We start from the raw sequence: 26724 nt of genomic DNA on the forward strand, positions 1-26724 counted from the left end.
ATGTCCTTAAAAGTTTAAATCACAACACTTGAATAGGCCAATTGCCAAGACTCAAGAGTGAAATCAGTGAACCGCAACACATGCTAATATGTTATGACAATTTCTTAAGTCTAGCAATATAACCAAATATAGAAACATAGAGCTAGTAAAGACACCCAAAGCTCCGTTACGGTTTTCATTTTTTGAATAAAAGGTACAGTTGGCCGAGTTGTTTAGAGTTCTGGTATGGACCAATGGTATTTTTGTGGCTCATAATTGTTGGACTTTATCGCATAAAATTAAATTCACAAAAAACATAAAATCAAAAATCAAAGAAAGAGACCTTGGAAAAGAAACGCACAACAACAACCCACTTTTGCAGCTTTTACATCATCGTGTATTCACCAACACGCGCGCACTTCCGTTCACTCTTATATTTTATCCTTAAAATTGTCAGATTCTTTGCTATCTTCACGCAAAAGCAAACCACAGTGATGATGAACTAGCTCTCCTTTGCCTCCTCCTATTCTTTCGTGTTGGGTTACATTTTCTTGGCGAAGAAAACCATGTTTCAAAGATTATTCTTCCTTCTCATTGTTTTTCTGTTTCAAGCTTCTTGTATTTTTGAGATTTCATCTGCTCTCAAGGTAAGCAATTATCAGCAAACATACAACATGTAGAGGATCTTTGTCTACCTAAATCTTTATTTTCTGGTTCTAATGAAACGTATTGCTCATCATTTTGAACTAAGTAATGGGTCGTCTAGTGATCTTAATTTGAGTAATCGGTTTCCAAGAAAAAAACAGAAACGTTAACCTATATCTTTTTATTTTGGATCGTAGGAAGGAAAGACATGCATTCTAAACAAGAACTGTGACGCTGGACTACACTGTGAAACATGTCTAGCCAACAACAACTTGAGACCCAGATGCTCTCGAATTCAACCCATCAACCCCATCTCAAAGGTTCACACTTTTTACTTTTATCAGTATAGTCATATGGACCAGTTTATGACAATTGATGAAAGCCAACATCTAGATATTGTAAAACTGAAAATGAAGATATATAAAGTTAGTTATAAGGATGAATAGAAAGAAACGGGTTATTGTTGAATCCGATTTGATATCAATGAAGTTTAGACGTTAGAAGAATCTTATGGACTATTTTCATTTAAACAAATTAATCAATTGATTATATATCAAAAGGTAAAGGGCTTGCCTTTCAACAAGTACTCATGGTTAACAACTCACAACTCGTTTGCTCGATTGGGGGAAGTATCAAAGACCGGTTCTGTGATCTTGGCTCCTACTAATCAGCAAGACTCGATCACAAGCCAACTCGCTGTAAGATTCTTCCCTCCATACTCATTACACAGTTTCAAACATTAATAATCTCTTTCAAAGATTTATTGCTAAAAGTGAATCTTTTGTGGGTTTGATGATTACTATTGCAGAACGGTGTAAGAGGGTTTATGCTCGACATGTATGACTTTGAAAACGATGTCTGGCTTTGTCATTCTTTCGATGGGACGTGTTTTAACTTCACGGCTTTCGTAAGTTTGAGGACATTTTTTCTGTTATGTATTGTATACGAGCATGCATGTCCTAAGATTTTAGAGGCCACAGACAATTTATTTCGAATTTTAGTAAATATCTTTAAATTTTGGGGACTTATATATACTAACTCGTAAAAAATTGAGACCTAAAGTCAATATTTTATTTGGCTATGTCCATGACCAGTTTTGTATACGAAAATGTTTGTGATTTATGTTTTTTGTTTGTTTGATGTAAAATGGCAGCAACCGGCGGTTAACGTTCTAAGGGAGATTCAAGTGTTTCTAGAGAATAACAAGGACGAAGTTGTAACGGTTATTATCGAAGACTACGTAAAATCTCCCAAGGGTCTAACAAGAGTGTTTGACACGGCAGGGCTACGAAAGTTCATGTTTCCGGTTACTAGAATGCCGAAAAATGGAGGAGATTGGCCAAAGCTTGACGACATGATACGACAAAACCAAAGATTGCTAGTTTTCACATCTGATAGAAGTAAAGAAGCAACCGAAGGAATCGCATATCAGTGGAAGTTTATGGTTGAGAATCAATGTGAGTCCCTATCTATGTGCTGCAAACCATATTATATACAAATTTACACGAACATATTTTGCTAATGAATGAAGAAATAAATTGCAGATGGAAATGGAGGGTTGAAAGCAGGAGTGTGTCCAAACAGAGCTCAATCAGCACCTATGAGCGATAAATCGAAATCTCTTGTTCTTGCTAACCATTTTCCAGATGCACCGGATTTTGTAGTAGCATGTAAACAAAACTCTGCTCCTCTACTTGAATCCATCAAGGCATGTTACCAAGCTGCTGGACAACGGTGGCCTAACTTCATAGCAGTCGATTTCTACAAGGTATATATAGTTGTAGGTCTGGATATGGTCTTAATTATTACTATTCATTATAACTTAAGTTTCATTTTTGTGCATCTGGTTCAGAGAAGTGATGGTGGAGGAGCACCGCAAGCTGTTGATGTTGCTAATGGCAATTTGATATGTGGTTGCGATAATTTTGCTGCGTGCAAGGTTGTTTTTCTTAATCTGTTTTGAATCTGAAGTCATTATGTAATATCCTATAATATTTTTTTTAAAGAAAAATCATTAGATTTTGCAGGCGAACGGGCAGTGTGAATAGAAGGACAGACTGAGCAACCAGAGGCAACTCTCATCACCAAAAGCTTTGGTTGATTTACCCATCAGAGATGTTGACTTTCTGTGTTTGTCTTCACCATTGTGCAACTTGTTTTCTTAGTGTAATGCTTAGGTTATCTTACAAACTCCTAATCATATACGAACCAATCACTAAACAATTTATCTATATAATAAAAACCACAAGTGAATGAATGTGAAACACCATATTTTTTTTTTAAAATAATTTAGCGAGATTAAGATATGTCCATTTGTAGTTAATTAACAACATTATAATAGGTGATAATTTATAACTATAACAAGAAACTTAACAAAATAATCTCCAACTTTAAAACTTAAGCCAAAAAATTTATAACTAAAAAATATACCATTATAATCGTCAAACTTTCAGTCACACACGAATACATCTCAAATTTTTATTCATCAAGCCATTTCAGTTCAGTCAAAAATCAATCATTTAGACCATGTTTGTTTTTGTATTTGATGCATCATCTAGATATAGCATCTGAATACAATATCTAAATATTGTATTTAAATGTTGTTCATTTTTATAGTTAGTATATGCATCAAAATGCAACATCTAGATGTCGTTTTGATTCTGTAATAGCATTTGAATACAAGTAGTTAAAAGACTAAATTGCATGATTTTGTTCTTGATAATGAACAAATTATAATATTAAAATAAATATATCTAAACTGATATTGTATTTTTGACGAGAAAATGAGATTTTGCGGTTCTCGCGAGAAACTTGATTTTGATGTTTGGGCGGAACAACAAAAATTGTAATTTTGGCGAATACATGATTTTACGGTTTCGACGAAAACAGTAACTTTATAGTTTCGGTAAGAAAATTTGATTTTTTTTTATTTCTGCAAAAAACGAGATTTTCATGTTTCGGTTTTAAAACTGAATTTTGTGGTTTAGACAGAAAAACTCAATTTTGCAGTTTTGACAGGAAAATGTGATTTTGCGACTAAATAATTACCAAAGTCACTTTTTATATAATTTTTTTTTGAAAAATAGACAACATAGACAATAAAATAAATAATAATCCATCCCATTTCAACAACCAAATCAATATGGCATGGTGACTCAATCCGCTTAAAGATACATAGTCCTATACAAACCCACAACAAAAGTTAACATGTACCGTTTAAAAATAAATCACAGAGAACAAGCCAACAAGGTGAATGATGCATGATTTCCATACACGAAATATCCCATGAAATTGATATTTTCAGATTAGTTTAGGACTGGTCAAATTGGGTTTTTATAAGATTGGGCCATAGAAATGCAGTCCAGATATTTTCAACATTTCAAGAAACCGGTTAACAATTCGTGGCCCATTTTCATTCAGTACCCAATAGGTAAACCGGTTTAGCATTGCTCAACTGTGTTTTGTAAATTGTGTTTCAATGCATCACATGTGGACAATTTAAACATGTCTGAACAATACATTTTATAAATTTAAAACAATAAGATTTTATAATTAACGGTATAACTAACGTTAAATACTTACAGAATCAGAACATTAAATAATTTTATTTTACTTTTAACCAAAGGAAAAATCAAGTTATCCAAAACAAAAAAGAAAAACAAAAGGAATTCACATTTATTTTTCTAAATAAATAAAAAAAAAAGGCAAAACCAAATATGGAAACAAGCATCCACAATGGGACCCAGAACACGACACGAAAGAATAAATCCAACGGCTGAGATATCTCAATTTCCATCAAAGCTACTAGGGTTTGGTGTGTAACCTTCCCTATATAAACTCGGACACCTCCAAGTAGCCTTTCCTCTTTGCAGTTTTTTTTCTTTCATTTGAGCTTTTGTCTCTGAGAGATAAGGTCACTCCTATCAAAGCTCAACACTGCATCTAAAAAGATCCAATTTTTATTTTCGTTGTTGTTCATTGAGCTGATTCGGAGAAGAAGAAGAAAGACGAGAGAAAAAATGGCGCAGATTCAGAATGCCAACGGTGGAGTAGCGGTTTCCGGTGCCGGCGCGGCGGCGGCTGTGGTCGGAGCGGGGCAGCAGGGGACGACGTCGCTGTACGTGGGAGATCTAGACCAGACGGTGACGGATTCGCAGCTGTTCGAGGCGTTTAGCCAAGCGGGACAGGTGGTTTCGGTTCGTGTCTGTAGAGACATGACGACAAGGAGATCTCTTGGCTACGGATACGTTAATTACGCCACTCCTCAAGATGGTAACTCTCTTGTCTTTTTATGATTAGAATCTAAGATTGGTAAATTGAAATTAAGATTTGCTTGTTGTGTTGTCTGCATTGATGTGTCATTATTATGTTTCTGAGATCTGTTTTTTTTTTATTGAGGATAGGGCGTAGTGAGAGATAATATTATTTGGAAACTTGTGTAATAAAAATGTGTAACCTTGTTAGGTTGTAGAGTGGTTTAATAAAATTGAAAACAGTGTGACATTTGTGTTCTTGGCAAAGCTTATTACTTTTGATTTACTAAACAAATAATTGCTTTAAGATTGTGTTATTGGAAACTATATAAATAAAAATGTGTAAGCTTTTTAGGTTGTAGAGTGGTTTAAAATTGGAATCAGTGTGACATTTTTGTTCTTGGCAAAACTAATAATAATATTACTTTTGATTTACTAAACAAATAATTGCTTAAGATTGTGGTATTGTTCATCTTTTAAACGATTGGTTTGTGCATTGCTTGAACAATCGGTTCAGTTTAGCTTTAATAGCTGCAAGAAAACTATACTTAGACTCCATTAATGATTAAAGCGTTAGTTTGTATGTGTAAATGATTCTCTTTGTGTGACAGCTACGAGGGCACTGAATGAGCTGAACTTCATGGCTCTCAATGGAAGGGCTATTAGAGTTATGTACTCTGTCCGTGATCCAAGTGTCCGTAAAAGCGGTCTTGGTAACATATTCATCAAGGTACGCAATATAAATATGAACTTACAATGCAGTGTTTGATTTCTTGTTTTGACATTTGTTTATCCATATCTCAGAATCTTGACAAATCAATTGATCACAAAGCACTCCACGAGACATTCTCCGCCTTTGGTGCTATCCTGTCTTGCAAAGTGGCTGTTGACCCCTCTGGCCAGTCCAAAGGCTACGGCTTTGTGCAGTACGACACCGAAGAAGCAGCTCAAAGAGCCATAGAGCAGTTGAATGGGATGCTTCTCAACGACAAGCAAGTCTACGTTGGACCCTTTGTTCACAAGCAGCAGAGAGACCCTTCTGGCGAGAAGGTGAAGTTCAACAACGTCTATGTCAAAAACCTGTCGGAGTCCATGAGCGACGAGGAGCTGAAGAAAGTGTTTGGAGAGTTTGGTGTGACTACTAGCTGCGTTATCATGAGAGATGGGGAAGGCAAGTCTAAAGGCTTTGGATTTGTGAATTTTGAGAGTTCAGAAGACGCAGCCAAAGCTGTTGAGGCTTTAAATGGAAAGACCTTTGACGACAAGGAGTGGTTTGTTGGGAGAGCTCAGAAGAAGTCGGAGAGGGAAAACGAACTCAAGCAAAAGTATGAGCAGAGTTTGAAGGAGGCTGCAGATAAGTCTCAGGGGTCTAACTTGTATGTTAAGAACTTGGATGAGTCTGTCACAGATGAGAAGCTCAGGGAACATTTTACTTCCTTTGGAACTATTACATCCTGCAAGGTATGTGACTGACACAGTTGTTATCGGTTTGTTATTTTAAAATAGTTTTGATGATTTTTAACACTAAAAGTATTTTGAATTTGAAAAAGAGTTCTGATGATTTTAATTATTTTGAAAAATTTAGTTGAAGAGTTTTGTAGATTATTAGATTTTTAACTGAAGATAATCCTTTGCCTTTCTCTCTCTCTTATTGTAGCAGTTCATCTGTTTTTTTCACGGCTAGTCATTTTCAAACTTTTTTCTTTTTGTTGACTTTGTAAAATAATGAATCCAATAACTCTAGATTCTTATAAACTATTAACTACTTATTACAAGTTCATAAACTAATAACACAAGATTTTAACATTGTTTTGAAAAGACTCAATTGAATAAGACTAGAATAATTATAAAATCTAAATCTATATAACTCTTTAAATACAAAATCTAAAAAATTTATTACATTTTGAATGTGACAGGTGATGCGTGACCCTACTGGAGTGAGTAGAGGATCTGGATTTGTGGCATTCTCAACTCCTGAGGAAGCATCTAGAGCTGTAAGTGACTACCATATAAAGAAGACATGTGAATTTTAAAGCGATCTCAATGTTTAACTTGTCCTTGGGTTCAGATTGCTGAGATGAATGGTAAAATGATTGTCTCAAAGCCTCTATATGTCGCTCTTGCACAGAGGAAAGAAGACCGCAAAGCTAGGTTACAGGTCTGTTTATGTTTTTAACCTTAAAACAAGAGTTGACGTTATCCTATTCTCATAGTACTCAATTTTCACTTTCTTTGCATTTTAGGCTCAGTTTTCACAGATGAGGCCAGTACCTGCGGTTGGTCCAAGGATGCCAATGTATCCACCAGGTGGCCCACCAATGGGTCAACAACTCTTCTATGGCCAAGGACCTCCTGGCATGATTCCTCCTCAGGTAAAAGTCAAAGTTCTTTAGCTAAAAACATGTGAAACCAATCTTTATAACTCTTCTTCTCCATTGAACAGCCTGGATACGGGTATCAACAACAGCTTGTACCGGGCATGAGACCTGGCGGCTCACCGATGCCAAACTTCTTCATGCCTATGATGCAACAAGGCCAGCAACAACAGCAGCAGCAACGACCTGGTGGTGGTGGTAGAAGAGGAGGAGCTCTTCCACAACAACCTTCCCCTATGATGCAGCCACAGCAGGTTAAGTATCTTCTGCAGCAATTATTGTCTCTTTGAGAATCATTTGCGTTCTTATATTTTGCTGTATTCTCCAGATGCATCCAAGGGGTAGAATGTATAGGTATCCACAGAGAGATGTAAACCCAATGCCTGGTCTTACTCCAAACATGCTGTCTGTACCGTATGATGTGTCTGGTGGTGGTGCTCATCTTCGTGATTCACCTGCTGCTTCTCAGCCTGTTCCTATTGGAGCTTTGGCTACATCACTAGCTAATGCGGCTCCTGAGCATCAGAGAACGGTAATATTAAAATGTTGTTTTTTTTGTCACTGAGACAATTTATTGTTTACTGAAAAAGTGTTGTTTTTTCTTCCTCACAGATGCTTGGTGAGAATCTGTACCCACTAGTGGAGCAGCTTGAGCCAGAATCAGCAGCTAAAGTCACGGGAATGCTTCTTGAAATGGACCAAACCGAAGTACTTCACTTGCTGGAATCTCCTGATGCACTTAAAGCTAAAGTTGCAGAGGCAATGGATGTGCTGAGGAGTGTAGCTCAGCAGCAGCAAGCTGGTGGTGCAGCTGATCAGTTAGCGTCTCTGTCTCTTGGAGACAACATCGTACCTTGAGTTATAAGTGCTTTGTTTGTCCTTGTGGAGAATCAGATACAAAGAGTGGTTCTTGAAAGTTTTGGATTACAATGTGTTTTTTTTTGTTTTGGATTTCAGCTAATCTTTAATACTTTGGGAAGTTTTGGATCATTTACCCATTCCATAGATCTTGGTTTGCTTTTATCTATTTAAGATTCATAAAACGTTTGGTTTAATGCGTTTGATGATCTTAGTCACAAAATGCACCAAAACTAGCGCATTGCTGAGTTCATATTAATTAGTTCATTTAGTTCTAATTGCATACACAAAACAATATTTCATCCAAATTGTGTTTTTTTTCTTTGTTTCTATATTGACACCAAAGGCACTATGGAAATTAGATTGTATGCCTAACAAAAAAATTATAAAAATCTAACAGTTTTACCTAATTAGCTAGAGTATACGATATATTATGTGTAAATGTTATTTTGCCTTTATAATCATGAATTAACCAACAATCTGGTAAGAAATACATAATAAAATAATTATTAAATAATTGTAATTAGTATATCATGTCTCATCCAGCATTCTGGCCTTTGTTTAAGTGTCTTCTGCCTTTCTTGTCCTCGGTAGTTTCGGTTAATGGAAACTTTATAAAGAGGTTGAGGCTGTTGATTCTCCAATGAAGGTTCAATTGAGCAGGGAGCTTAATTTCCAGACGTTTGTTTGTTTGCTTCTTTGTTGGTGTATGGTGTTAGGCTTGTGAGTTCTGGTTTGGTTTTTTGAACTGAAGGTTCAGGAAATCTTAGTCTTGTGTCGTTGTGAAAGCCATTGCATCGCTGTTTCTTCTTGTGCAGTTCGCAGCAAGTTGTCCGGCTCGTCAAAGTTCATAAGTCTTATCTAGGAGGAGTAGTGTCGAGTCTCTCTAGGAGGCTGTCTTTGGTTATCTAACCGACGGTAACCGCGTCGATCATCATGACGTTGCTTCTCAGCTTCAATTTGATGAAATACAATTCGTTGAGTGATGCCCAAGATTCTGTCCTTAGGAATGGGAGCGTTCCTAGGCCTGGAGGGGAAGTCTCTGTCCTCATGAAAGCGTGAGAAGCACGTAAAACAGTGTTTTTCAATTATGAAGTGTTCAAACTCCACTTCAGTAGTTTCTCCAGAAGGTAGGAGGATATCCATAGTCATTTCTAGAGGTTGGAGGCCGTTAATGTCGACTCTGAGTGACATCTTTAGTGGAGACATCCCCAAGTTCCTTTCCAATAGCATGAATCGCCTGTTCCATCCAGTAGAATATAGATTATAGAAATGTAACTATAATTCTTATTATAAATCAGAGAATTATATTAATGTCCGCACATCGTACATCTAGTTATATTTTTTTTAAATACCTAATTCACCTAGTAATGGTTTTCTTTTGTCGACGCTAGGATATTGGATTCATGAATCGTGATGTGTGAATGATTGCCACGTTACGTAACAAAAAAGTTACTTAGTTTTGTTTTATAGTACATTAAAATAATATTCCAGACTGTTTCCATTTGATAAGGAATAAGTTCAAAAACTCGAGAGTGAATATGAACAGATTCGGACAGTTTCAATTTAATTCAAAAAGTGTTTTTCAAAAAAATAATTACTTAAAAGAGGAAAGAAAAGGACACTCTTATCTCTGGCGATCAATGATTACAGGCACTGAAAACCATAAAGATAACGCTCACTTTTACCACCTGATAATTATTAGACAGTTAAGATAATCACAAGTTAATTAAGGATCCTAAATTCACATTTTTATTCTTTTCGAACCAGAGTAACAACTTTTTTGATAAATGGTTTCAGTCAGAGATCAGTTAACAATATTTTTAGATAGCTCATATTTAATCAAACAAAAGGTTACATAAAATATTAACTAATGAGTACCAAGACACTAGAATTCGTCTTTAAGCACTAACAATTTAAAATTTTAGAATCTATCTATACTATAAAACAAAAGTCATGACTTATTTCATGTGTGATATTTTAAAATGGAAAATTCTTTAAAATATTTATCAATTTTTTACATAGTTTAATCATCATATCTTTTAATATTTTTATATTTTACATAAAATACAAATAAATATTGTTTAAGAAAAATCTAAGAAAATCTGTTCAGAATCATTTAAAATTTTATTTCTGAAAATTAATTATTTTAAATTTTAACTATCATAAAATATAATTAGAAGTACAAATTAAATTTATTTCTTATGAACGAAAATTAAAATCATATAAAATACTTTTAGATATATTTTAATGATAAAAAATTTAAATTAATTAGTTTTCGGAAATAAATTTTATAAAGATCTTAAAAATATTTGTTATATCCATTTCTATTTCAAATAAAAAAATCTTATCTAATTTTGTGTATTTCAAGCAATTTTTCAAATAAGATTTTTACTACAAAATTATTTTGCATGTACAATATATTATAGTTTCTTTTAAAAAAATATTATTGTTATTTTTAACAATATCTCACAATATTTCTTCTCTATTATGTAAGTCTAATTTAATTTGACTTCCATATACATTTCAAACTTAGAAATAAAATTAAAAATTATGTAATACAGTATTGTTACATAATAATGTTCTCAAAATAATTAACAATATAAGCCACTTAAATATAGGCATTATAGAGTTATATAATACATATAAATTACATTAATTTAGTGATAATTGTTTTTATATAAACTAAAATGTTTTAGTATAATAAACAAAAAAATATAGTAATAAAAATATAAGTCACTTAAATGTAGGCATTATAGAGTTATATAATACATATAAATTACATTAATTTAGTGATAATTGTTTTTATATAAACTAAAATATTTTAGTATAATAAACAAAAAATTATTGTAATAACAATATAAATCATTTAAATGTAGGCATTATAGAGTTATATAATACATATAAATTACATTAGTTTAATGATAAATGTTGTTATATAAACTAAAATGTTTTAGTAAAAGAAGAAAAAACTCGCATGGATATGCGGATTAAGATCTAGTTTTATAATTTAAAATTATTCTTCATCACCCAAATAAACATTTACAAGTATTAAATACTCTCTCTGTTTAATAAAGATGTATGTCTTAGAAAATAATAATTTCAAAAAGATACATTTTTATTTATTTTTATCAAATAAGAATTATAAATGAAAATTTCAAAAGTATTGATTGCATTTATTAAAATCTTATTGGTTTTCAAAAGTATGGGAAATGGAGAACATAAAAAAAATGCATATTTTTGTCATCACAAAAAACTATGCATTTATAACTATTTTTATGCATTTATAACTATGATTTTACTATGTTTTATTAATATGTATAAAAATTATAAAATATTCATCATTTTGAAATATAATACTGTCTAGTGATTTCAATTTTATTTACAACTAGGTGTTGAGTCTTTTTCTGCTCATATATACGTCTTCTGTTCTCCAATATAAGTTGTTAAGAATAATTATTTCATTTTCTCTCATTTCTACAATTATGAAAAGTTTATATATACATATTATAATCATTTGTGTTTTGAAGTTTTATTATTGGCTAAAATTTTGTTTAAAGATAATATTTTATTGAAATATAAACGTCCATTGCTTCTAAGTTTTTGTGTTTGTAGCTAAATATATTTTTATAAAAAGTATAAAACTGATAAATTTAATATATAAAATTAATTAAAAATAAAAAATATTCTGTTGAAATTACAAATTTAAAGTTATAAAAAGAATTTTGTAACAAAGTAGAACTATTTCTATTTTCGGAGAAAACTAAGGCTACAAATAATCTTTAATTGAAAATTTTAATAATTTAATATATAAAAATATAGTGATTTTAAAAGGGAATATAAGTATGAGAAAATATAAAATTGATTCTATAAGTATATTACACCATATATATTGTGTAAATGTTACAATATCAGTTAAGTAGACAATGTTTAATTATTATGAAAAATCTCAGTACATTTAAAAATAACAATACCTTTTCACATCTTTTCGGATATTTTAGCCAAAATATAGATTTTATGTGATCTAACTAGAAGTATTGACATTTTTTCTACTTCAGCTCCCTTATCAACACATTAACTTGACAATTCACTAACATTAAACTTAATCTTAATTTTGTTTTCAGTAACATATCTAATATTATCTATACTATCAAAACAGAATCACAACTTTAGATCCAACTTGCTTATAAGTGAATTTTTTTTTTTTAAACTTATACACTATAATAATTTTCCTAACACACATATAATGTTAAAACATAATTACAACTTTAGATCAGACTTGCTTATAAGTGGAATTTTTTTTTTTTAAAATTATACACTATAATAAATTCTCCGAACACATTAATATTAATAACACATCAAATCTAGCCTAATTATGGAATGTATTTTGGATCAATATATTTGTGGGCCATATTAAAATAATGTTTATCGATTTGATTCTTAATTACTTGCCTTTAATTTTACATCAATAATAGTAAAGTTTTCTTCTTAATATTTATAAATATGATTTGCATCATACATATTTCTAACAATATGGACTCTTTATTTTACATAATTTAATATATCCAACAATATCTGACACCAAGAGAGGAGAGACAACACCGAAACACATTTAGCCAGCAGTTTAAAAAACAAATATTACTCTAAATTACAACTCTGTTTTATGTAATATTAAAAGATCTTTAATCCAACTTACTCTTATTTTCTAAATATTTATATGATCATACTTTCAATTTTTTTACTTCATATTAAACATCCCCACCATAAAAATATGATAAATGATATGATATTATCAATACCATAAAGTTTTATACATATTACTCTTATTATCATTCAAAACTCTTTGGATGAAAATATCCGATAAATAATAATTGGTTGACTAATGTTGTTTGTATATTTAATATTATGATATTATTTAAATTTTATGTAACAACTTTCTATTGTATATATAACTTTCTATTGTATATAATATTATTATTGTATATATAATAATGTAGCTTATGTTTTTCTTAAATCAAAATCATTAAAAGATAAAAAAAAAATCATTAAAGATATATTTCCTTATAAAATACAAATATATTCATAAATCTTATTTCTCATATCTTAACGTTTGTTTGAACACTGATTTGATTAAAAACATTCCACTAAGCTAGTTGGCGATAGCAGTACCATTAAGAGGGTGGCTTTAGCCATAGCATCAGTCATCTAGTTTTGGACCCTAGGAATGAAATCGAAACTGAAAATATATTGATAGTGCGTCGATGTCCCCATAGATTCCATAGATATCCACCGGAGGAGCCTTCGAGGAGATTGCTACTAAGAGAACTTGACAATCTTACTTGATGCAGATTTTTGATAAGCCAAAATCCTTGGCATTAAGGAGGGCAGAGCGCATGGCGAGAGATTCAGCCATTAAAGGTGACAAGATGTGGGACTCCAGCAATGATGCCTGTCTCAGAACGCGTCCATCTGAGGTAGTAATAATCCAAACACAGCCTGCTCTTTTGTTGGTTTTGTTCCATGAAGCATCAGTGAAACAATCCAGGCAGTCATTATGGTTGGTGAAGGTCCTGAAGGATATACGTCGTAGCTGATAACCTGAGCGTTCGGTTGTCTAGTAACTTGCGCTTGTTGCCATTCACGTGCCGATCTGATTGCGAGATTAAGCGTGTCTTCTGTAGACTATCATATCTGAACCATCTCTACAATCTGTTGAAATGTGTATTACTTTGCCAAAATTAATAACATTATTCAATCCAAAAATATATTATATATGAAAAAAAAATTCAATACAGAACATTAAGGCATTTAACAAAATCAGTATGAGATATTACCAAGAAAAATCAACAGATTATATTTCGGGAAATATTTTTACTATCCTAAAACAATTCAAGCAACTATTATGGAAAAAATATCATTTATAACAAAATATTTATAATTTACATTAAAAAAATTTTGAGCAAAATATAACCCCGCCTTTAGATACGCGTGACAAAATCTTGTAAATATGCAACATTATTAAAACTCTTTTTAAAATATAGTATACAAAAACAACAAATCATACACTTTCAAATCTTAATTAGATATATTTTATCATTTTATACTAACAAAATAACTCTTAATTATTAGTAGTATTGGACCATCATAAAATTCAAAAAAAAATAGTCATGGTAGCTTTTAAGCAGAAACAATTAAACCAAAAATATATACCACACTTTAAAAGAATCGGTCAAAATTTAGTAATTTCTTAAATCCAACGCATCTGCATATTTACGTCATACAACACAACACGGAGAGAGAGAAAATTCAAATTAGCATTGAATGTAACGTATATTTTATATGTATCGGAAATGAATTTTTATAATTGTATGACATATGTCAAAAAGTTTTTATAAAATTAAATGACTACTTTCAAATATTTAAATTTGGGATGAGGTTGAGAAATATTATACTACTATACATATATACAATCAATTACATTATGTCATATGTAACCAACTTTTATCTAATATTAAACTTAAGTACATAGTTTTACAACATACATATATACAAGTGGAGAAACTATGGAAATTTTTTGAAATAATACTAAGACAAAATGGAAATTTGGAATGAATTAATCAGAAGTTTAATATTTTGGTACTCATTTGTCGATATTTCCAAAGGATAAAAGTTATTCAATATATAACACCATTTTTTATATAAAATATATGCTTAAGACAATTTATAAAGTGTATATTAATAACATTTTATAAAATGCACTTCATATAAAATAGTATATTAATATTAATTTGTGTGCTTTCGTTTGATCTCGCTATATATATAGTGATGTACTTATTTTTGTCACTAATAAAAATATATGTGAGTTAAATAGGATTGATGACAACATTAGCACAAACCATGCACTAACTTATTAAATTGGATTAATTTATCTTGAATTGGTATGGTTGTATACAAATAAATTATACCATTTTAAAAAAAAATTAATAAAAACACGTATTTGATTATGCTAGTCATTTAATCGATATAAAAATATGTTAGCTGTAAATAATTTTAATAGATTTTTTCTTAATAACTTCGTAAAAAGGCAAAAAGATAAACGTTTATAACGTATATAATTTTTGATTTTAAGTTCTTAGTAACGGCCCTCGTGTTATGATTGTATTTTGGGGTTTTCCTATGAATTCACTTTACTTTATATATATATATATATGGTCTCTTAGTTTTCTTTCTTTCACCATCTTTGAAGCTTCTTTCTCTCTTTATATAAGACATTCATAAAAGCACCATAAATACACCAAAGCAAAAGAGGTAAAATGAGCATCCAATTCAATATGACTAATGCTCAAGAGGGTTTTATGTGGGGCGTATCCAGTTCTGATGATTCTGGAGGCGGTAGTAGAAGAATCGAGACGCAACTACCTCTACTGCAACCTTCTCTTCTGTTAGAAAATCCGATCTCGATGGATAAGAAGGATGCAAAAGGAAAGAAAAGGACGAAAAGAAATGGAAAAAATCATGTTGAAGACTCACCTGATCATGAAATACATATATGGACCGAGAGAGAAAGGAGGAAGAAAATGAGGGACATGTTCTCTAAACTACATGCTTTGCTTCCCCAGCTTCCTCCTAAGGTATACAAGATTTGGTAACAAAAACATGCATATTTGATATAGTGCATGCGATTGATTTATTTCTTCATTCATTTACTACCAATCGGAACCTGTAGACGATATTTTTTATTTATTTGCTGTCTGCTGTTATATCATCATTAATTAACATACGGTTAGAGCCGTTTGTATAAGTAGATTGAAAAAGGAATTTTCATTAAGTAGTCCCCATGTTTTAAAAAAAATTTCATACTAGTTAAACTTTTATTTAAAGTTTTCTACGCTTATTTTAAATAGTTAGTTTATATATTCAAAATTATTGTGATTCTAACTATTCTATTTTTTTAAGCCACAAACATTTCAACCCAGCTTACCTTTTTATTTTTTCTTTCATGATTGAAATTCGTTTTATATATATTTTTAAAATGTTTAGAAAGTATTGTTTAACTAAAACTCTGTGTTTAAAAAAAAATATCATAAGACTTACCAATGTCTCACCTCACATTTTAATTTTAATGTTATGAATTCAATTATTTGCGATGATTAAATTTTTTATTAAAATTTAATTAAAATTCAAAAGTAAAATTCATATATTATTTTAACAATTTTATCCATAAGCTTATTATTTATAAGATTTTTTTTATAATTTAAATTTAGATACTAGTCATTATTTAAAAATTGTAAAATACATTAATCTTTTTAACTCCATCGACCATCTATAAGTTTTTGTACGGTATTACATATGGTTCCCATCAATCAATTATGTTTCTTCTCTACCGGACTATTTTATTTTAGATTTCGATTTATTCAACTGCAGGTTCTTGTTTCTTTTCAGGTCAAGTTACATTTCTTTAAATTTATATAAATAAATATATCTGATATATGTCACTTAAGTTTGGTGAGATTTTGGCAAAGCTGTCAAAGCTTTAGATTCCTTTTTCTTATTTGTCTTTGTCCCAGTTTTTCCCGTCTTTTGATAATTAATTTTCGTGGATGTTAGTGTGTCGGATATCTTACGTTATGTAAAATCGTATACATATTCTAATATATTTTAACCTATGATCCATAGGCTGACAAATCAACAATTGTAGACGAAGCAGTGAGCTCCATCAAATCCCTTGAACAAACTTTGCAAAAGCTCCAAATGAAAAAGCTCGAGAAACTTCAATATTCTTCTGCTTCGAACACAACTACTTCTCCTACAACTCTGCTCACACCAATCTCACACCATTCCCAAATCCTTCCCGTAGGTGCCGCCCCAGCAGATTGTTACTCTCGTGAAGCTTTCTTGGCCGATCAGATATCTTCTTCCATCACAAACCTGCCTTACCCTTGTAATGACCCGACCGCTGCTTTCGATATTTGGTCCTCAAGTAACGTCGTGCTGAATTTCTGTGGGAATGAAGCTTTCTTCAATATTTGTTGCCCAAAAGACAAATCAGGAGTTTTCACTAATGTTTGTTACTTGTTTGAGAAGTACAACATTGAAGTCGTGTTTGCTAATGTCTCCTCTAATGTTTACCGGAGCACCTACGTGATCCAAGCACAGGTATAATATTACATATATCATTTTTATGATATGATATGTGGTGATACTATTTTTTTATAACAATGGTTCTTTTGTATTGAAACAGGTAAGTCCGAGTTATGAGAATCAGTTACTGGGAGATGGATTTGGAGTAGGGGATATTTTCAAGCAAGCTGCTAATGAACTGGCCTTATATTTTTCATCTCCTTGAATTATAAATGGCTGCTTCGGGTTGAATTCCTTTTCAGGTCATTGGATGAATCTTCAGTTTTAAGTACTTTCAGGGTTTGTTTTTCACAAAGTCCCGGCTTTTTATCGATGTGCATGCAGAGATAAGTTTGGACTTTGCACTTTATAACCCATTATTATCAAAAGAAAAAAAACAAAGAATAAGAGAAGAGATAAGCTTCTTCGAACATTGTTGTCTAGTGACTCTTTCGACAATTTTATTTTATTTTCTTTGACCAATGCATTGGCAAGAACTGTCCTATGGGATGTTGAAGTGCAATTTTCTTTTTGAGGGTTTAAATTTATTTCTTCTTTAACGTCTTAGAAAGAAAAATATTTACCCATAGTTTGCCGAACATCTTTTAACAAGAAAAGTAGCAAACAACGTCCAGTACGTACGTGTTTCCTGTCAAACCAAAAGCAATGAGACGTAGATAAAACGTAAAAATAAAAAAGAAGATTAAAGACAGCATCTTTATTAAAAAAAAACATTGAACAATCACAAGTACTGAATATCAAAGTCGTGATTCTGACATTCCAAATCTACCCAAAACTTACATACACAAACATCGGTTATGCTACAATCTTTGTTTTCTTCACCAACTACTTTATTTCTTTATTTCTTGATCCTCTTTTTATTACTTCTATTATGATGGCTAACACTATTTACAGAATATTGACTAAGATATATCACAACACTTTTCGGCTTGCTAGAACTCAATTTTAAAACATATTGCATCTATACTTCTTCAACAAAAAATCCGATAATTTTCCTTTTAAAATTTTTGTTTCCTTGGATACATTCCAGCACATTTTGATTTTGGATACATTCCAACACATTTTGAAAACTTTAAGACTATATGTATTGGAATGAAAAATATTTATCCTAAAAGCTTAATTGGTTTTGCCGATAGCACCCACAAACACTACGGCTAGAAAACTTTAAGACTAGAGCTCGGCAAAAAAATCAGAATCCAAAGAATCGAACCGAACTGAATCTGATCCAAAAAAATAGTACTGAATCTGAACCGTTAAATATTCAAAGGGGTTTAAAATTCTGGTATTTAGAGAACCGGAACTGAGCCCGATCCGAACCAAAATATTTCGGGTATTCGAATGTATCTAAAATATTTCGGGTACTCGAATGTATCCAAAATAGATTTATATACTTAAATATATTAACTATTTTAGATTTAATATATAAAATATTTAAAATATAAAAGATATGTTGCAGTTGTCCAAAATATATGAAAATATATATAAATAGTCAAAAGTAAATGTCTAAAATAGCTAAACAATAATCAAAACACCAAAAATACTTGAAATATTTATTGATTCATATCCAAATATTCAAGTTAAACCAACTTATATGTTAAGTTTAGGTATTTTAGCATATATTATTCAAATTTATATGTAATATATTATTTTTATTTTTAATTTTTTAAATTTTTTAATGATTTATTAATTTTAAAATTTTAAAATAATTTAAAAAGAATATCCAAACCAAACCGAACCCGTAAAGATCTAAAGCGAACTAGAACCAAAATTTATAAATATCTTTAACTCCGAGAATCTAAAATCCCAATAGACCTGAATCAAATCCGAATGGATATCCGAACGTTCACTAAAGTTGCGCAAAAAAAAGAGGAAGATTGAACTGATACTAAACCATGTGTGCACATCAAACCGAACCAAAGCCGAAGTTGGACTTGGGTTGATTGAAAACAACCGGATAGAAAAACCAAGTAAGAAATTAATTGGTTTGGGTTTGGCAAACACTAACGATCGGTTGGTTATTCAACGGTTCTTGAAAGGCCTGCGTGAGTATTGCCGTCTCGTTGGTCGGTCACTCCTTATACTGACTGCAGATGTGAAGCCAAAAACAAATAGAGAATCTTTGAACCTCTCTCTCTCTCTCTCTCTCTCTCTCTCTCTCTCTCTCTCTTATCTCTCCACACTTGCTTGAAACTGAAGCTGAGAGGAAAAGAGATGTCGTTCGATGAGTTCAAGCCGTTGAACGAGAAATCTCTAGTAGAGTACATAAAGGCAACGCCTGCCCTCTCCTCCAGGCTCGGAGACAAGTACGATGATCTGGTTATCAAAGAAGTTGGAGATGGCAATCTCAACTTCGTTTTCATCGTTGTCGGATCCACTGGCTCACTCGTCATCAAACAGGTTCTTTCTCATCTCATCTAAACCATAACAGATTCGTTATCACTTCCTACTGTGTCCGGTCTAAATCAGGAATTAGGGTTTATCGTTAGCAACTCGAATTGAGTTTCTAGATGATGGGTATTGGATCAAAGCCTTCTCTGTCCAATCAGCAATCGTATATGTCTCTGTTGTCTGAAAGTTTGTACCTTTGTCTTAATTTTGAAGAGATTGTAAATGATTCACTTTGTACCCAGTCTTAATCAGGAATTAGGGTTTATCTTTTGTAACTCGAATCGAGTTTCTCGATGATGGGTATTGGAGATCAAAGCCTTCTCTGTCCAATCATCAATCATATATGTCTCTGTTGTCTGAAAGTTCATACCTTTGTCTTAATTTTGAAGAGTTTGTAACTCTTAAATGATTCACTTTTGTCTGTCTCTGTTGTCTGAAAGTTCATACCTTTGTCTTAATTTTGAAGAGTTTGTAACTCGTAAACGATTCACTTTTGTCTTCAAGTTTGTACCTTTTTGTCTTAATTGTGAAGAGATTGTAACTCGAAAGTGATTCACTTTGTCTTCAAGTTGTAAAAGGTTGTACCTTTCTCTGCCGTTACTTCCATCTATAGAGAACATTGCTATTAACTTCCATGGATATGAAACAAGCTTTGATCTTTCAAGTAACTCAAGTTGTTGATTAATTTGTGTTCTTTTATCTAAGTAGGCGCTTCCGTATATACGTTGTATTGGAGAATCATGGCCAATGACGAAAGAAAGAGCTTACTTTGAAGCAACAACTCTGAGAAAGCACGGTGGTTTGTCTCCTGATCATGTTCCTGAAGTCTACCATTTTGACAGAACCATGGCTTTGATTGGAATGAGATACCTCGAGCCTCCTCACATCATCCTCCGCAAAGGACTCGTTGCTGGAATCGAGTACCCTTTCCTTGCAGAACACATGGCTGATTACATGGCCAAAACCCTCTTCTTCACTTCGCTACTCTATCATGATACCACAGAGCACAAAAGAGCAGGTTCCAAACTTGCTACAATAAACATTTTGGTGTTGCCTGAACTCAAGATTGATTCTCTGACAACCTTTTTTTTTTTTGTAGTAACCGAGTTTTGTGGTAATGTGGAGTTATGCCGGTTAACTGAGCAAGTAGTGTTCTCTGACCCATATAGAGTTTCTACGTTTAATCGTTGGACTTCACCTTATCTGGATGATGATGCTAAGGCTGTGCGTGAAGATAGCGCCTTGAAGCTCGAAATCTCAGAGCTTAAGTCAATGTATATTCTTTTGCTACCATTTCCATTACAATCTGCTTCTAAACCATTGTGTATTCGTTATGTTGTTAGGTTCTGTGAAAGAGCTCAAGCGCTAATACATGGTGATCTTCACACTGGCTCTGTCATGGTTACACAAGACTCAACTCAAGTTATAGATCCTGAGTTTTCTTTTTACGGACCAATGGGTTTCGACATTGGAGCTTATCTTGGTAACTTGATATTAGCTTTCTTTGCACAAGATGGGCATGCTACTGAGGGAAACGATCGAAAAGTAAGCAATATATATATTCAAAACTCTCTCATTTTCGTTTTTCTTTCTTCTCATCATCATCTGCAATGCAGGAATACAAGCAATGGATCTTGAGGACCATTGAGCAGACTTGGAATATGTTTAACAAAAGGTTCATTGCGCTGTGGGATCAAAACAAAGATGGTCCTGGAGAAGCATACCTTGCAGATATCTATAACAGTACCGAGGTTATGCAGCTTGTTCAAGAGAAGTACATGAGGAGTTTGTTTCATGACTCGCTCGGATTCGGCGCTGCAAAGATGATTAGGTGAGAGAGAATGAATGAATGCTAAGCACATAGATTTTATTTGTGGATCTTGAATATCTTGTTGATAGTTTTATCTTTTGGTTTTGGTATTTTGATTAGGAGAATTGTGGGTGTGGCACATGTGGAAGACTTTGAATCGATCAAAGAAGATGAAGAACGAGCGGTTTGTGAGAGAAAGGCGCTGGAGTTTGGGAAGATGCTTCTCAAGGAAAGGAGAAAGTTTAAGTGTATCGGTGAAGTTGTTTCAGCTATTCAACAACAAAGCTGAGACCTGTCTCTTTTTGTGTGTGTTCTAATGAATGATAAAGGAAAAAAAAAACAGATGTTTAAACTTGAAAGTCTCTTTTACTTTGATGATCTTCTTGGCTGGAGTTGCTTGCCATTGCCAAGAATGATCCCACTTTTTTAAGTAAAATAAACACAACATATTCGTCATCACTTGTAAGTTCGTTACTTCTTTAGCGAAATCACTTGAAAGAAAAAAAAGCGTATTCAATGCTTTTGTCTACAAAGCGACGAGAGGAAACAACATAACTGAGAGGCTGCGAGCGAGTGTAGTGAAACTTTTGAAAGAGACGACATGCATGCAGTGAAAGCCACTGTTTTTATAATACTGGTCTGAAAGAGAGGTATGTTTTCTTGAAACTCAAGGTATTCCAATTAATTTTATTCAAAAAAAAAAAAAAAACACTTAGATAGAACAATATAAATAAAATCCAAAACATAGCTAGAGAAATTTAGAGTAAGAAGGGTTACTGAATCGTAGAATTTAAAAGATTTCAGTTGCAGGCAAAAGCTACTGTACTCTAAATTTTTAATGTATTTAATTTAACTACAATTCTAGTGTTTATATTTTTCTAGATTTATTGACGTAAAGTTACAAAATATGAATTCTTCTAAAATTCTACGAATGCAATAGATTGTAAAAACAACACATGATTATTATATGCCTATTATAATCAATAAACCCCAAATCAATAAACCCCAACATGCAACTAGTTAATAAAGTATTATATATTAAAAAAAAATATGATGAAACAAAATAGGAAGATTATTACTCTCAATTAAAACCCAACCAAAAATGCCGTACACAAAAATAATTTGAACCATCCTCACTCTTTTACTCTCTCACTTTCTATATGTATATAAACCTATATGTCCTTTCTATAATTATTGTTCTCTTTCACTACTAGTAGTGAATCCAATATAACAAAAAAAAGAAGTTCTTGAAAAATGTTTTTTTTTTGAGATTTATGGAGATCTCAATCTCTCCATATCTGAAAGCTCTCAGATTTAGCATCTTCAGCATCTTCCATGCAACTATCACCACCTGTTGTAGTAGTAGTTGTTGTACAAGGCAAGTGCAATGGACCCTGAGGAGAATCAGACAGCGAGTTGCTCCTCTTTGATGATTCTCCTCCTTCACCTGCTCCTTCTTCTTCCTCTTTCGATGATGAATTCCACAAGTTAAACCCTAAAACAACTAGAGATTGTTTCTCCAGATTCGAATTAGACTTCCTGATGTGTAACCGGTACTTCTACAAATATAACAGAGAAAAATGTAAAGAAAGGTTGTTAGTAATAGTAACAGTTGCTTAAAGAGATTCAAAGGTCTTACCTGTAAATGACTCTTCACTTCATCATTGGTTAAGCCTTCTTCTTGCATATGCTCTCTTATTTGCTTAGGAGTTGCCACTGTAAACTCAAATAAACAAAAATATTATTAAGCAAACCAAACTTCAAAAACAAGAAGATGGATTATCATGTCTTTTTACCTCCAGGACCACCGAGTAGTTGCAACGCATCAACGAAACGGCGATGCAACTCAGGAGTCCAACACCTTCTTTGCTTCCGCGACAACGCTTGCTGCTGAAGATATGGTGGTAGCTGTGGCACAGAGTTAGAGTTAAACCCACAAGAGGCAGTCCCTTTTCTTCTTCCTCCGTTAACCATCGAGCTAGAAGCTAAACCGAGACCTAAACCGGTTTCCACCTCTGGAGTCTTCAACAACATAGGCAAACCACTTAAAGATTTCTCCTCATTTCTCTGCAACAACTAGACCAAACCAACTCAATCCTTGTCCTGGATTAATCCAAAACGTTGTCTCGATGTCAGAACTCTTACCTCAATATCATCCAGTTTGTTGTTATCTTCTCTCCATAGCAATGGAGAGATGAAATCTTTCAACAATGGTTGAGTATCCATCTCCGAACATCTCTTGTTCTCCTCCTTCAAATACAAAATAGCTGCAAAAAAAAAAAAAAAAAAAAACAGAGTTTCAGCATTCTCCTAAATCAAATTCAAAATTGTTAAAATGAGATAACACAGACCATCGTTTAGGATCTGCAAACAGAGAGGAAGCTCAAGATCACTGCTTTCGATCTTTATCTTCTCTTCTTCAAGCTTTTTAACATTCGTGATCCTCGAAGGTTTTGTCGGAATCGAACAGTGACTTCTAGATCCTAGACTAAGCTCATCTCCTAACGAACCCATCGACAAAAAAAAAAGAAATCGATCTTTTTAAGTTCAAAGTCTCGATCTTTAAACTTGGAAAGAAAAAAAACTCAAACTTGTCTTCTTGTCATGACAAAACCCTGTTCGAGTGTGAGCTGTAACAACCTGAGAAGAGATCTGTGTGAAGAGATTTTATAGCAAGAGAAGATGGAATGTTTAGAGAGAGAGAAGAAGATTGAAGGAAGGAAGAGAAACAGTAGAGAAGATTCTGTATATTGTTGTGGGGTATCTTCTTCTTTTTAGATACCAAAAAAAATCTAAAACTCTTCGCTTCGTCGCGTATCTCTCACATTCTCACTCGCTCTAGTTCGAGTTTTACATGTTAGTCGCGACTTGACTCGGTCTTATTCTTCGTACCAAACTCATGATTTTTCTCAATGCTTATTATGATCATCATTTAACATTCACATTCCATTTTCTTAAAACTAGTGGCTTAAAACCTGATTCGGTAAATTAATTTGTGTTTGAAGACGAGATACTTCTGTAATATATTATGACATTTTAATTTTTACTATATAAACTAAAACTTCAAATAATATTAAATTAAATTGTGTTTGAAGACGAGATATTTCCATAATATATTATGACATTTTAATTTTTACTATGTAAACTAAAAATTCAAATCATATTAAATTAATTTGTATTTGAAGACAAGATATTTCCATAATTTGTGTATTCATCCTAAAGTTTGAGCAGTTTTGATTTATTAGATGATTTTATCTAAATAACCGCTATAAAATTTCATTTAAAACCATGAAATTTGTGTTTTATTTTTTTTTCAACTAAGAAAATCCACTAATACAGTCTAAAATTATGCACAACTTCAGAATATTTTATTAAATGTCAAGTTGTTGATAACACTAGATTTTAAATGAGTTTTTGAAATTCATGTTTGAATAACATATGATTTGTTATTTTAATACAAATCACCTTAAACTTTTGGCTGAATACATCCCTTAATTTTTTGGCTTATTATTAATAATCAGTAGAAATTTACATTGTTATAATTACATAATTTTATGAAATAATACAATATTTCTATGGTGATGATGGTTTATATACCAGAAAACAGCATGTGTTTGTAATATATATGGAGGAGTTTCAAAGATGCAAGAATACACATTTGTGATTTTTGGAAGAAAAGTTTGTTGAATATAGTTATTTTTGTCCAAATTATCATCTATAACGTTATTTGAACATTAATATTTGTTGCGTTTTCAATGTTGGACCATTTCATATTTAATAGCATTTTATGTTCAAACAAAATTTTTTTTTGTGAGAATCAAATATAAATTAGATTATTTTAATAAATTTCTACTAAAATGAAACAAATAATTTGGCTACTAGAAGTCTAGAAAAAAAGAACTTCAAAATATTGGCTAATTTGTTAATTTGACGACCATGCTATACTTAATAAACAATTGTTCTAGACACAAAAAAACAAAGATTACAACACTAAAAACCATTTTTGGTACGCATAGAACCATTATTATAAAATGCGGTTACATTTCATTTATTTTAGGCCTATGAAGAAAACATATAGCATGACTAAAATTCTTGTTGATTTATTAGTAAAATAACTCTTAGCATTGCATTTGAATAGCATACTAGTTACTACACTCACCTTTCTTCTGTGTTCTTGATAAATGGTTTGGTCCAACAAAATTAATAACGCGGTGTTAAGGTATTTAAATTTTCATAATTGTCGGTGAAAAGCTTATAAATTTCAAAGATGTGGTGCCTCAAAAGTCAAAGATACTAAAATCATAGGATTAGGGGCACAGAGAAATGTGGTTGTTCGTTCCACCCTTTTTTCTCTGCTTTCCGATTTCGAGCTTTTGTGTAGTTGAAGGTTTTGTCCAAATAATTACTTTTGCAAATGCTCTCCTGGCTCTTGCTCCAATTGATACCGGACTCGTGTCCACTAGTGGCTAATATAGAATTCTAAACTCATCATTTTTTCCAATATCAACTATTTCTTGCTAACTAAGAAAATATGAAAGCACTTAGTAAAAGAATGTCAATCTTTTAGTCTTCTCTATCTATTCTTCGCTAATCATTTCAAAATCTATATTTTAGTCTAAATATTTGGGAGATTTAGACGAAACTATATTCATTTGTCTGGTTTAGTTATTTTAAAATCAATTATTTTTAAAAAGTGATGCATTTTTTAATAAAAAAAAAACAAAATAATGGATGATGCAGGTAGGCATATTCTGACTCACCATGTCATGTGCAGAGAATAGTTTTGTCTGACGAACCAAACATGCAGATACATTTTATTGAAAAAATTGTATGTCACTCTGCCAATATATTCTTCGAAATTATGAACCGAGACAAATATTTTGGAAAGGCCAATCGAATCTCTATCTATTAATATATTTATTTTATGCTGGTTGGATTCTTACTTTACTCTTTCATAGATATAAGAATCTTGCCCATCAACCAATGGTTTAAAATATATGTGTATAATATTTTTTTATATCAGTATGCAAATTTGATGTCATGATATACAACACCAGTACGAAACATGGATGTTTGGACCTTGCGTTGGATCCACATCGGTTTCTTTCATCTCCACTGATTTTGTCGGATAGTCATAGTCAAAGAATCTACTTTGTATTATTTAACTTTTTACCAAAAAAAAGAAAAATCTATTTTGTATTTTCCTAGGATTTATTTTAAAATAATTCGTTGTTTTGGCTACGCCACTTCTATTTGTATACTAGGGTCCTACTGA

The 26724-nt window shown here is 32.1% G+C and overlaps 5 protein-coding genes across 6 annotated transcripts; 4 read left to right on the plus strand and 1 right to left on the minus strand.

Annotated features, from left to right (window-relative positions):
• The first annotated feature begins 322 nt into the window (after positions 1 to 322).
• On the plus strand, positions 323 to 2926 carry LOC103871401 (PI-PLC X domain-containing protein At5g67130). 2 transcript variants are annotated; one of them, XM_009149641.3, is made up of 8 exons: positions 323 to 626; positions 822 to 944; positions 1185 to 1322; positions 1433 to 1531; positions 1778 to 2081; positions 2169 to 2392; positions 2477 to 2563; positions 2643 to 2926. In XM_009149641.3, exons 1-8 carry the CDS (start codon positions 546 to 548, stop codon positions 2670 to 2672), a joined length of 1086 nt encoding a protein of 361 aa, XP_009147889.1. In that variant the 5' UTR covers positions 323 to 545; the 3' UTR covers positions 2673 to 2926. The 2 variants fall into 2 exon arrangements, with proteins under 2 accessions (XP_009147889.1, XP_009147890.1); XM_009149642.3 differs by having other exon boundaries at positions 546 to 626; positions 2652 to 2909.
• A 1545-nt stretch (positions 2927 to 4471) lies between these two features.
• Positions 4472 to 8227, plus strand: LOC103871402 (polyadenylate-binding protein 8). The gene is made up of 9 exons (XM_009149643.3): positions 4472 to 4896; positions 5489 to 5607; positions 5682 to 6338; positions 6794 to 6871; positions 6946 to 7035; positions 7121 to 7249; positions 7321 to 7506; positions 7581 to 7784; positions 7865 to 8227. Exons 1-9 carry the CDS (start codon positions 4644 to 4646, stop codon positions 8108 to 8110), a joined length of 1962 nt encoding a protein of 653 aa, XP_009147891.1. The 5' UTR covers positions 4472 to 4643; the 3' UTR covers positions 8111 to 8227.
• On the plus strand, positions 8226 to 18981 carry LOC103871403 (transcription factor bHLH95). The gene is made up of 3 exons (XM_009149644.2): positions 8226 to 15741; positions 16787 to 17266; positions 17352 to 18981. Exons 1-3 carry the CDS (start codon positions 15424 to 15426, stop codon positions 17454 to 17456), a joined length of 903 nt encoding a protein of 300 aa, XP_009147892.1. The 5' UTR covers positions 8226 to 15423; the 3' UTR covers positions 17457 to 18981.
• Positions 18982 to 19332: 351 nt separating this feature from the next.
• Positions 19333 to 21908, plus strand: LOC103871404 (methylthioribose kinase). Its single transcript, XM_009149645.3, has 6 exons — positions 19333 to 19648; positions 20348 to 20657; positions 20739 to 20913; positions 20983 to 21184; positions 21256 to 21470; positions 21570 to 21908. Exons 1-6 carry the CDS (start codon positions 19463 to 19465, stop codon positions 21736 to 21738), a joined length of 1257 nt encoding a protein of 418 aa, XP_009147893.1. The 5' UTR covers positions 19333 to 19462; the 3' UTR covers positions 21739 to 21908.
• A 558-nt stretch (positions 21909 to 22466) lies between these two features.
• Positions 22467 to 26724, minus strand: LOC103871405 (transcription factor HHO6). The gene is given in 5 exon segments (XM_033272558.1): positions 22467 to 22745; positions 22748 to 23008; positions 23089 to 23165; positions 23246 to 23716; positions 23801 to 26724. Coding segments are annotated over 5 exon segments (996 nt in total). The 5' UTR covers positions 23964 to 26724; the 3' UTR covers positions 22467 to 22721.

Source organism: Brassica rapa, chromosome A06, assembly GCF_000309985.2.
Source record: "Brassica rapa cultivar Chiifu-401-42 chromosome A06, CAAS_Brap_v3.01, whole genome shotgun sequence".
Classification (NCBI taxonomy): Eukaryota; Viridiplantae; Streptophyta; class Magnoliopsida; order Brassicales; family Brassicaceae; genus Brassica; species Brassica rapa.

Excerpts from the sequence above, each read along its gene's own strand:
- LOC103871404 (XM_009149645.3), top strand. The coding sequence starts at position 19,463 with ATGTCGTTCGATGAGTTCAAGCCGTTGAACGAGAAATCTCTAGTAGAG. Across the intron at positions 19,649-20,347 it reads GCTCACTCGTCATCAAACAG|GCGCTTCCGTATATACGTTG; the intron begins GTTCTTTCTCAT and ends TTATCTAAGTAG. Across the intron at positions 20,658-20,738 it reads CACAGAGCACAAAAGAGCAG|TAACCGAGTTTTGTGGTAAT; the intron begins GTTCCAAACTTG and ends TTTTTTTTGTAG.
- LOC103871401 (XM_009149641.3), top strand. The coding sequence starts at position 546 with ATGTTTCAAAGATTATTCTTCCTTCTCATTGTTTTTCTGTTTCAAGCT. Across the intron at positions 627-821 it reads AGATTTCATCTGCTCTCAAG|GAAGGAAAGACATGCATTCT; the intron begins GTAAGCAATTAT and ends TTTGGATCGTAG. Across the intron at positions 1,532-1,777 it reads GTTTTAACTTCACGGCTTTC|CAACCGGCGGTTAACGTTCT; the intron begins GTAAGTTTGAGG and ends GTAAAATGGCAG.
- LOC103871402 (XM_009149643.3), top strand. The coding sequence starts at position 4,644 with ATGGCGCAGATTCAGAATGCCAACGGTGGAGTAGCGGTTTCCGGTGCC. Across the intron at positions 4,897-5,488 it reads TTACGCCACTCCTCAAGATG|CTACGAGGGCACTGAATGAG; the intron begins GTAACTCTCTTG and ends TTTGTGTGACAG. Across the intron at positions 5,608-5,681 it reads TTGGTAACATATTCATCAAG|AATCTTGACAAATCAATTGA; the intron begins GTACGCAATATA and ends TCCATATCTCAG.
- LOC103871403 (XM_009149644.2), top strand. The coding sequence starts at position 15,424 with ATGAGCATCCAATTCAATATGACTAATGCTCAAGAGGGTTTTATGTGG. Across the intron at positions 15,742-16,786 it reads TTCCCCAGCTTCCTCCTAAG|GCTGACAAATCAACAATTGT; the intron begins GTATACAAGATT and ends TATGATCCATAG. Across the intron at positions 17,267-17,351 it reads CCTACGTGATCCAAGCACAG|GTAAGTCCGAGTTATGAGAA; the intron begins GTATAATATTAC and ends GTATTGAAACAG.